General features: G+C 48.0%; 2 protein-coding genes across 2 annotated transcripts; one reads left to right on the top strand and one right to left on the bottom strand.

Annotated features, from left to right (window-relative positions):
- The first annotated feature begins 4969 nt into the window (after positions 1-4969).
- Positions 4970-7611, top strand: LOC138365262 (SUMO-interacting motif-containing protein 1-like). Its single transcript, XM_069325534.1, has 2 exons — positions 4970-4993; positions 5851-7611. The coding sequence occupies exons 1-2, from the start codon at positions 4970-4972 to the stop codon at positions 7609-7611; spliced, it is 1785 nt and encodes a 594-aa protein (XP_069181635.1).
- Positions 7612-10135: 2524 nt separating this feature from the next.
- Positions 10136-11386, bottom strand: LOC138365261 (golgin subfamily A member 6-like protein 22). The gene has a single exon (XM_069325533.1). It carries the CDS (start codon positions 11384-11386, stop codon positions 10136-10138), a length of 1251 nt encoding a protein of 416 aa, XP_069181634.1.
- Positions 11387-11778: the final 392 nt, after the last annotated feature.

The raw sequence follows: 11778 nt of genomic DNA, 5'->3' as shown, positions 1-11778 counted from the left end.
ATCACTTAACCACTCAAGAGCCGAAACAAGACAATCCCAAGCTCACTCCTAATGCCTCCTGACCCTCCCACGCCTGACCTCTGACCTTTGGCACTAATCCATCCCAAGTTTCATCCACTGGCTGACCCTTGACCCCCTAACCTATCCCCCTATCCCCATCCCCCCCACTAGTTTATCTCGACCTTTTCTAACCACAGTTAACCTCATTTTCCTAAGAAATCCCGCCCTTTGACCTCTGACCTTCGTCGACATGACCTCTTGACCACCTCAGTATCTGGAGAATATTTAGCAAGATCTCAGTGCATCCTATACTCATCCTGTGAGTGGTAGTTTGTTGTGTATCCTATACTCATCTTGTGAGTGGTAGTTTATTGTATTCCCTATACTCATCCTGTGAGTGGTAGTTTATTGTGCACCCTATACTCATCCTGTGAGAAGTAGTTTGTTGTGCACCCCATACTCATCCTGTGAGCCAGGGACCAGGATTCATCGACCACTTACGCAAGTACTTACGAACCTGTACATCTTTTCTCAATCTTTGGCGGCTTTGTTTACATTTATTAAACAGATAATGAACATCGAAATGTCCCAGTCACATGTTACTATTGTCATAAACAGCCTCCGAGTGCTACGGAGGTAGTTTGGCCAGAGTCCAGGTAGTTTGACCAGAGTCCAGGTAGTTTGGCCAGAGTCCAGGTAGTTTGGCCAGAGTCCAGCACGTAGTTTGACCAGAGTCCAGGTAGTTTGGCCAGAGTCCAGGTAGTTTGGCCAGAGTCCAGGTAGTTTGGCAGAGTCCAGGTAGTTTGACCAGAGTCCAGCAGGTAGTTTGGCCAGAGTCCAGGTAGTTTGACCAGAGTCCAGCAGGTAGTTTGGCCAGAGTCCAGGTAGTTTGGCCAGAGTCCAGGTAGTTTGGCCAGAGTCCAGGTAGTTTGGCCAGAGTCCAGGTAGTTTGGCCAGAGTCCAGCACGTAGTTTGGCCAGAGTCCAGGTAGTTTGGCCAGAGTCCAGCACGTAGTTTGACCAGAGTCCAGGTAGTTTGGCCAGAGTCCAGGTAGTTTGGCCAGAGTCCAGGTAGTTTGGCCAGAGTCCAGGTAGTTTGGCTAGAGTCCAGCACGTAGTTTGACCAGAGTCCAGGTAGTTTGGCTAGAGTCCAGCACGTAGTTTGACCAGAGTCCAGGTAGTTTGGCCTGAGTCCAGGTAGTTTGGCCAGAGTCCAGGTAGTTTGGCCAGAGTCCAGGTAATTTGGCTAGAGTCCAGCACATAGTTTGACCAGAGTCCAGGTAGTTTGGCTAGAGTCCAGGTAGTTTGGCCAGAGTCCAGGTAGTTTGGCCAGAGTCCAGGTAGTTTGGCCAGAGTCCAGCAGGTAGTTTGGCCAGAGTCCAGCAGGTAGTTTGGCCAGAGTCCAGGTAGTTTGGCCAGAGTCCAGGTAGTTTGGCCAGAGTCCAGGTAGTTTGGCCAGAGTCCAGGTAGTTTGGCCAGAGTCCAGGTAGTTTGGCTAGAGTCCAGCACATAGTTTGACCAGAGTCCAGGTAGTTTGGCTAGAGTCCAGGTAGTTTGGCCAGAGTCCAGGTAGTTTGGCCAGAGTCCAGGTAGTTTGGCCAGAGTCCAGCAGGTAGTTTGGCCAGAGTCCAGCAGGTAGTTTGGCCAGAGTCCAGGAAGTTTGGCCAGAGTCCAGGTAGTTTGGCCAGAGTCCAGGTAGTTTGGCCAGAGTCCAGGTAGTTTGGCCAGAGTCCAGGTAGTTTGGCTAGAGTCCAGCACATAGTTTGACCAGAGTCCAGGTAGTTTGGCTAGAGTCCAGGTAGTTTGGCCAGAGTCCAGGTAGTTTGGCCAGAGTCCAGGTAGTTTGGCCAGAGTCCAGCAGGTAGTTTGGCCAGAGTCCAGCAGGTAGTTTGGCCAGAGTCCAGGAAGTTTGGCCAGAGTCCAGGTAGTTTGGCCAGAGTCCAGGTAGTTTGGCCAGAGTCCAGGTAGTTTGGCCAGAGTCCAGGTAGTTTGGCCAGAGTCCAGGTAGTTTGGCCAGAGTCCAGGTAGTTTGGCCAGAGTCCAGGTAGTTTGGCCAGAGTCCAGGTAGTTTGGCTAGAGTCCAGCACATAGTTTGACCAGAGTCCAGGTAGTTTGGCTAGAGTCCAGGTAGTTTGGCCAGAGTCCAGGTAGTTTGGCCAGAGTCCAGGTAGTTTGGCCAGAGTCCAGCAGGTAGTTTGGCCAGAGTCCAGCAGGTAGTTTGGCCAGAGTCCAGGAAGTTTGGCCAGAGTCCAGGTAGTTTGGCCAGAGTTCAGGTAGTTTGGCCAGAGTCCAGGTAGTTTGGCCAGAGTCCAGGTAGTTTGGCTAGAGTCCAGCACATAGTTTGACCAGAGTCCAGGTAGTTTGGCTAGAGTCCAGGTAGTTTGGCCAGAGTCCAGGTAGTTTGGCCAGAGTCCAGCAGGTAGTTTGGCCAGAGTCCAGCAGGTAGTTTGGCCAGAGTCCAGGTAGTTTGGCCAGAGTCCAGGTAGTTTGGCCAGAGTCCAGCACGTAGTTTGGCCAGAGTCCAGGTAGTTTGGCCAGAGTCCAGCACGTAGTTTGACCAGAGTCCAGGTAGTTTGGCCAGAGTCCAGGTAGTTTGACTAGAGTCCAGCACGTAGTTTGACCAGAGTCCAGGTAGTTTGGCCAGAGTCCAGGTAGTTTGGCCAGAGTCCAGGTAGTTTGGCCAGAGTCCAGGTAGTTTGGCCAGAGTCCAGGTAGTTTGACCAGAGTCCAGGTAGTTTGACCAGAGTCCAGGTAGTTTGGCCTGAGTCCAGGTAGTTTGGCCAGAGTCCAGGTAGTTTGACCAGAGTCCAAGTAGTTTGGCCAGAGTCCAGGTAGTTTGACCAGAGTCCAGGTAGTTTGACCAGAGTCCAGGTAGTTTGGCCAGAGTCCAGGTAGTTTGACCAGAGTCCAGGTAGTTTGACCAGAGTCCAGGTAGTTTGGCCTGAGTCCAGGTAGTTTGGCCAGAGTCCAGGTAGTTTGACCAGAGTCCAAGTAGTTTGGCCAGAGTCCAGGTAGTTTGGCCAGAGTCCAGGTAGTTTGACCAGAGTCCAAGTAGTTTGGCCAGAGTCCAGCAAGTAGTTTGACCAGAGTCCAGGTAGTTTGGCCAGAGTCCAGGTAGTTTGACCAGAGTCCAGGTAGTTTGGCCAGAGTCCAGGTAGTTTGGCCAGAGTCCAGGTAGTTTGACCAGAGTCCAAGTAGTTTGGCCAGAGTCCAGCAAGTAGTTTGACCAGAGTCCAGGTAGTTTGGCCAGAGTCCAGGTAGTTTGACCAGAGTCCAGGTAGTTTGGCCAGAGTCCAGGTAGTTTGGCCAGAGTCCAAGTAGTTTGGCTAGAGTCCAGCAAGTAGTTTGACGTGTGAGTTAACGACCATTTGGACTTTGTATATGTTGGCCGTCCGCGTCAGCCTCGCAAATAACATTATATGCATTTACGATAGGCTGTGTGCAACTTTCTTGCAATATTGGTTAAATGTCAGTGTGTGTCTGTGCAAGATTTGCAACCGGGGAAAAATAGGGCCGGTGCTGACTGTTGAAATTAACGATAGGTCAGGATGATAAAGGTGAGTTGATGCCTCCACCATCAACCAGTAATATCTCCTCCCACCATCAACCAGTAATATCTCCTCCCACCATCAACCAGTAATATCTCCTCCACCATCAACCAGTAATATCTCCTCCACCATCAACCAGTAATATCTCCTCCACCATCAACCAGTAATATCTCCTCCACCATCAACCAGTAATATCTCCTCCCACCATCAACCAGTAATATCTCCTCCCATCAACAACCAGTAATATCTCCTCCACCATCAACCAGTAATATCTCCTCCCACCATCAACCAGTAATATCTCCTCCACCATCAACCAGTAATATTTCCTCCCACCATCAACCAGTAATATCTCCTCCACCATCAACCAGTAATATATCCTCCACCATCAACCAGTAATATATCCTCTACCATCAACCAGTAATATCTACTCCACCATCAACCAGTAATATATCCTCCACCATCAACCAGTAATATCTCCTCCACCATCAACCAGTAATATCTCCTCCACCATCAACCAATGACACATGCCCTTGACTTCATCAATCAGCAGAGAAGAAGAAGAAATCATTCCCTTAAAACCGTACACATCAGAGTCATTAAGAGCAACACAGGAGCGCCTAAGTAGACGAAAACCGAATATTTATTACTGGAAACCAACTTCGAACTCCTTGTAATCTGAGTCCAAATGCTAGAGGCTCCCTATAGTAGACAATATCTTTAAAAAGAAAACCAGGCTGAGCTTCAACAGAAACTCACAAAGGTCAGTAAAGATTCAAATCTAAGCGAAAGCTCCTAAACGTAGCCGAGCGGTCTACCTAACAACCTACAACGCCATTATGCATATAATATCCTTCAAAAAGAAGACCTAACTGACCTGCATCAGAGTGCAAGTGACCACAAGGCGACTCAACGCACCAGAATCAAGGAGGGAGATATACCCATCAGCCGACAAGAACATAGTGTCCCAGCGCTGAAGAGCGGATAATATTAAAACTGTGTGACAATAGGAAGAATTTTGTTTCAGTGTGAGAGTAGCCAATGGATCCAACACGTATATTAAGCAGTGATGTGGTGGAGGCAGACGCCATACACAATTTCAAATGTAGATACGATAGAGGCCAATAGGCTCGGGAACCTGCACAACTGTTGAGAGGCGGGAACAGAGAGCCAAAGCTCAACACTTACAAACACAGTTAGGTGAGCATGGCTACAATTCTTAGCCGTATGAGACTGGGATCAACACGCCAGTAGAATCAAAAGTGCCAATATTCTGGCCAGCCAAGTATATATATATATACACACTTAGCCACCACTTGCTTATATGCAATAAGTGGCTGCAACTCAGGGGCGAAATAAGTGCTATATAGTCGCAATGGCTTGGCGCTCTCTCCTCATAGTTGCCCTTCAGAAACCCAATATACGATGAGACTGTTGCCCGGAGAAGCGGTCAAAGATCACTTTCACACAGACTATTCCGCTCTATGAATCATTAACTCCAATACAGAGTTACACCACCACCTCCCCCTCCTCCGCCCCAACCAAGTCACTCAACCAATCATCATTCCTCCCTTGAAATTCTAACGCTGCCCCCCACCCCCCTAGGCCTAAGGCCTAAATCCAGCCATCAAAGCCTCCGCATTGCCCCAACGTACCGTGCCTTTGCCGTACTCTACACGTCCCCGCCACACCTTAGTTCCTGGGGCCACGGTGGTCGATGTCGACCGTCCCCACGGCGTCCAGGCCGCCGCTTCCCTGCAGGATTTTGTCGTTACAGTGTATACAGTTTTGTACATCAGCATAGGAAAGGGAGATGGAATAAATTATAAAGATATAAATAGAGCCGAACAGGACAGAGACAGAGAGAATTAGATAGAGGGATGAGGCAGCTCAAGAGGACTCGTCCTTCCTTGTCGCCTGTGGTGATCCCCTGAGACACGGAGGAGGAGGGTTCCCTCTCCCTGAAGGCGTCCGTGCAGTCCCTTGTATGAGAGAGTGGCGGAGAGACGGCGCGTTGGTGGGCACACTTACTCATCCCTACATCCGCTCTACACCTACCTGTTGATGCTCTACACCCACCTGTTGATGCTCTACACCTACCTGTTGATGCTCTACACCTACCTGTTGATGCTCTACACCTACCTGTTGATGCTCTACACCTACCTGTTGATGCTCTACACCCACCTGTTGATGTTCTACACCTACCTGTTGATGCTCTACACCCACCTGTTGATGTTCTACACCTACCTGTTGATGCTCTACACCTACCTGTTGATGCTCTACACCTACTTGTTGATGCTCTACAGCCACCTGTTGATGCTCTACACCTACCTGTTGATGCTCTACAGCCACCTGTTGATGCTCTACACCTACCTGTTGATGCTCTACACCTACCTGTTGATGCTCAACAGCCACCTGTTGATGCTCTACAGCCACCTGTTGATGCTCTACAGCCACCTGTTGATGCTCTACAACCACCTGTTGATGCTCTACAGCCACCTGTTGATGCTCAACAGCCACCTGTTGATGCTCTACACCTACCTGTTGATGCTCTACACCCACCTGTTGATGCTCTACACCTACCTGTTGATGCTCTACACCTACCTGTTGATGCTCTACACCTACCTGTTGATGCTCTACAGCCACCTGTTGATGCTCTACACCTACCTGTTGATGCTCTACAGCCACCTGTTGATGCTCTACACCTACCTGTTGATGCTCTATACCTACCTGTTGATGCTCAACAGCCACCTGTTGATGCTCTACAGCCACCTGTTGATGCTCTACAGCCACCTGTTGATGCTCTACAACCACCTGTTGATGCTCTACAGCCACCTGTTGATGCTCAACAGCCACCTGTTGATGCTCTACAGCCACCTGTTGATGCTCTACAACCACCTGTTGATGCTCTACAGCCACCTGTTGATGCTCTACAGCCACCTGTTGATGCTCTACAACCACCTGTTGATGCTCTACAGCCACCTGTTGATGCTCTACAGCCACCTGTTGATGCTCTACAGCCACCTGTTGATGCTCTACAGCCACCTGTTGATGCTCTACAGCCACCTGTTGATGCTCTACAGTCACCGGTTGATGCTCTACAGCCACCTGTTGATGCTCTACACCCACCTTTTTGTGCTCTACAGCCACCTGTTGATGCTCTACAACCACCTGTTGATGCTCTACAGCCACCTGTTGATGCTCTACAACCACCTGTTGATGCTCTACAGCCACCTGTTGATGCTCTACAGTCACCGGTTGATACTCTACAGCCACCGGTTGATACTCTACAGCCACCTGTTGATGCTCTACAGCCACCTGTTGATGCTCTACAGTCACCTGTTGATGCTCTACAGTCACCGGTTGATGCTCTACAGCTACCTGTTGATGCTCTACAGCCACCTGTTGATGCTCTACAGCTACCTGTTGATGCTCTACAGACACCTGTTGATGCTCTACAGCCACCTGTTGATGCTCTACAGCCACCTGTTGATGCTCTACAGACACCTGTTGATGCTCTACAGCCACCTGTTGATGCTCTACAGCCACCTGTTGATGCTCTACAGCCACCTGTTGATGCTCTACAGTCACCGGTTGATGCTCTACAGCCACCTGTTGATGCTCTACAGTCACCGGTTGATGCTCTACAGACACCTGTTGATGCTCTACAGCCACCTGTTGATGCTCTACAGCCACCGGTTGATGCTCTACAGCCACATGTTGATGCTCTACAGTCACCGGTTGATGCTCTACAGCCACCTGTTGATGCTCTACAGCCACCTGTTGATGCTCTACAGACACCTGTTGATGCTCTACAGCCACCTGTTGATGCTCTACAGCCACATGTTGATGCTCTACAGTCACCGTTTGATGCTCTACAGCCACCTGTTGATGCTCTACAGCCACCTGTTGATGCTCTACAACCACCTGTTGATGCTCTACAACCACCTGTTGATGCTCTACAACCACCTGTTGATGCTCTACAGCCACCTGTTGATGCTCAACAGCCACCTGTTGATCTACAATCATCCGTTGGTTCTCGACGACCTAGGGGGCCTGACGGCTGAGTGGACAGCGATCGGCATTCGTAGTCCTAAGGTCCCGGGTTCAATACCCCGACGGAGGTGGAAACAAATGGGCAGAGTTTCTTTCACCCTGATGCCTATGTTCATCTAGCAGTAAATAGGTACCTGGGAGTTAGACAGCTGTTACGGACTTCCTTCCTGGGAGTGTGTATCGAAATGGAGGCTTGGTCGATAACCGGGCCGCGGGGACGCTAAGCCCCGAAATCATCTCAAGATAACTTCAAGGACATCTGCGGCCCGATTAAAGGATGCTGTAATTTGGCCATTTGACGGCCAAAATTACAGTTTTTATAATTTAAAATTAAGTTTTTAAAATATAAAATTAAGTTTTTAAAATATAAAATTAAGTTTTTAAAATATAAAATTAAGTTTTTAAAATATAAAATTAAGTTGTTAAAATATAAAATTAAGTTTTTAAAATATAAAATTAAGTTTTTAAAATATAAAATTAAGTTTTTAAAATATAAAATTAAGTTTTTAAAATATAAAATTAAGTTTTTAAAATATAAAATTAAGTTTTTAAAATATAAAATTAAGTTTTTAAAATATAAAATTATGTTTTTATAATGTGGGTGAACCGTGTATTTTCCTTCGTGAAATCAACGACTGCTCGACTGATCGACTGATCGACTGATCAACACTTGTCATTTCTGATCAAACTGGCAACTGCCTCAGACATTTCAGTCAGACATGGCAAAAATTATCAGTAAAAAGAGGAGTCAAGCCTTAGGACAAAACACTAAAAATGATTGAATAGTCGTATAAAAATGTTCATTTTAAACTGTTGTAATTTTTGCACAATGTGTTTGTTGCATAAAAGTCTATGTTGTTGTTAACAAAAAATTTGTATAAACTACTTCATTACTTTGTATTCCTGAGTGTGGCCAGTCACTAAACCATAGTGACTGTATGCACAGGACCAGTATAGGTCCATACGATAGAGGTCCTATGTATAGGTCCTATGTATGGAGACAGGTCCATACATAGGACCAGTATGCACACTGTATGTTTCTGAGTTCAAGTAATACAAATACTCTGCACTAATTTTTATTTAATGATTTCAATTAGTTGCGGTGTGTGGCCATCATGATATGATGGCCACACACCACAACATGAGGGCCACACACCACAACATGAGGGCCACACACCACAACATGAGGGCCACATACCACAACATGAGGGCCACATACCACAACATGAGGGCCACATACCACAACATGAGGGCCACACACCACAACATGAGGGCCACATACCACAACATGATGGCCACATACCACAACATGAGGGCCACATACCACAACATGAGGGCCACACACCACAACATGAGGGCCACATACCACAACATGAGGGCCACACACCACAACATGAGGGCCACATACCACAACATGAGGGCCACACACCACAACATGAGGGCCACACACCACAACATGAGGGCCACATACCACAACATGAGGGCCACATACCACAACATGAGGGCCACACACCACAACATGAGGGCCACACACCACAACATGAGGGCCACATACCACAACATGAGGGCCACATACCACAACATGAGGGCCACATACCACAACATGATGGCCACATACCACAACATGATGGCCACATACCACAACATGAGGGCCACATACCACAACATGAGGGCCACATACCACAACATGAGGGCCACACACCACAACATGAGGGCCACACACCACAACATGAGGGCCACATACCACAACATGAGGGCCACATACCACAACATGAGGGCCACATACCACAACATGAGGGCCACACACCACAACATGAGGGCCACACACCACAACATGAGGGCCACATACCACAACATGAGGGCCACATACCACAACATGAGGGCCACATACCACAACATGATGGCCACATACCACAACATGATGGCCACATACCACAACATGATGGCCACATACCACAACATGAGGGCCACATACCACAACATGAGGGCCACATACCACAACATGAGGGCCACATACCACAACATGAGGGCCACACACCACAACATGAGGGCCACATACCACAACATGAGGGCCACATACCACAACATGAGGGCCACATACCACAACATGAGGGCCACATACCACAACATGAGGGCCACATACCACAACATGAGGGCCACATACCACAACATGAGGGCCACACACCACAACATGATGGCCACATACCACAACATGAGGGCCACATACCACAACATGATGGCCACATACCACAACATGAGGGCCACATACCACAACATGAGGGCCACACACCACAACATGATGGCCACATACCACAACATGAGGGCCACATACCACAACAACACACATGTGGGCCTCGTGGGACCGTCAGTGTGGCATGCCTGCTCTTCACCCACCTGTTGATGTCCAACACCCATTACACACAGAAAACAACAATAGCGTGATGCATCAACGAACAAATCCACAAGGGCCGTGATGAGGATTCGAACCTACGTCTGAGAGCATCCCAGACGCTGCCTTAGTCGTAGCTCAGTCGATTAAGGCAGCGTCTGGGATGCTCTCAGACGTAGGTTCGAATCCTCGTCACGGCCCTTGTGGATTTGTCCAACACCCACTTGCTGATGCTCTATAATCATCTGTTGATGCTCTACAGCCTTCTGTTGATGTTCAACAACCATCTGTTGATGTTCAACAACCATCTGTTGATGCTCTACAGCTTTCTGTTGATGTTCAACAACCATCTGTTGATGTTCAACAACCATCTGTTGATGTTCAACAACCATCTGTTGATGTTCAACAACCATCTGTTGATGTTCAACAACCATCTGTTGATGCTCTACAGCTTTCTGTTGATGTTCAACAACCATCTGTTGATGTTCAACAACCATCTGTCGATGTTCAACAACCATCTGTTGATGTTCAACAACCATCTGTTGATGCTCTACAGCTTTCTGTTGATGTTCAACAACCATCTGTTGATGCTCTACAACCATCTGTTGATGCTCTACAACCATCTGTTGATGCTCTACAGCCTTCTGTTGATGTTCAACAACCATCTGTTGATGTTCAACAACCATCTGTTGATGTTCAACAACCATCTGTTGATGCTCTACAGCTTTCTGTTGATGTTCAACAACCATCTGTTGATGCTCTACAACCATCCGTTGATGCTCTACAACCTTCTGTTGATGCTCTACAACCTTCTGTTGATGCTCTACAGCCATCTGTTGATGCTCTACAACCTTCTGTTGATGCTCTACAACCTTCTGTTGATGCTCTACAACCATCTGTTGATGCTCTACAACCATCTGTTGATGCTCTACAACCATCTGTTGATGCTTTACAACCATCTGTTGATGCTCTACAACCATCTGTTGATGCTCTACAATCATCTGTTGATGCTCTACAACCATCTGTTGATGCTCTACAACCATCTGTTGATGCTCTACAACCTTCTGTTGATGCTCTACAACCTTCTGTTGATGCTCTACAGCCATCTGTTGATGCTCTACAACCTTCTGTTGATGCTCTACAACCTTCTGTTGATGCTCTACAACCATCTGTTGATGCTCTACAACCATCTGTTGATGCTCTACAACCATCTGTTGATGCTCTACAACCATCTGTTGATGCTCTACAACCTTCTGTTGATGCTCTACAACCATCTGTTGATGCTCTACAACCTTCTGTTGATGCTCTACAACCATCTGTTGATGCTCTACAACCATCTGTTGATGCTCTACAACCAACTGTTGATGCTCTACAACCATCTGTTGATGCTCTACCATAACCAATTCATGCACTTGTTCCTTCCCCTTTTCTGAGGGCTTCCCCTCACACCACTCCTCTTCAAGACGATGGTGGCTCCCCTCACTCCGCCCATCACCGGTCTTATCCCATTAAGCCATTCACCCATCTCGCCCTCACAAGCCCCGCTCTCGCCCCATTACGTCCAGCGCCTCCTCCCTCACCCCACATCTCCCAGCCTCTCCTCCCTCACCCCACCTTTCCCAGCCCCACCTCCCTCACCCCATCTCTCCCAGCGCCTCTTCCATTAGGCATCCTGAGGGACCAACCGGAGTAATGGCTTCGGTCATCGCCTGTTCCACCCTAACACCGTTCCATACCATCACCTACTTCTTATTACCACCTCCTCCTTGCCCTCCTCTTCCTCCTGCTC

The sequence above is a fragment of the Procambarus clarkii genome, chromosome 16 (genome assembly GCF_040958095.1).
Source record: "Procambarus clarkii isolate CNS0578487 chromosome 16, FALCON_Pclarkii_2.0, whole genome shotgun sequence".
In the NCBI taxonomy this organism is placed as follows: domain Eukaryota; kingdom Metazoa; phylum Arthropoda; class Malacostraca; order Decapoda; family Cambaridae; genus Procambarus; species Procambarus clarkii.
The sequence above is the reverse complement of the archived record's forward strand: the minus strand, read 5'-3'. Positions and strand labels throughout refer to the sequence as shown.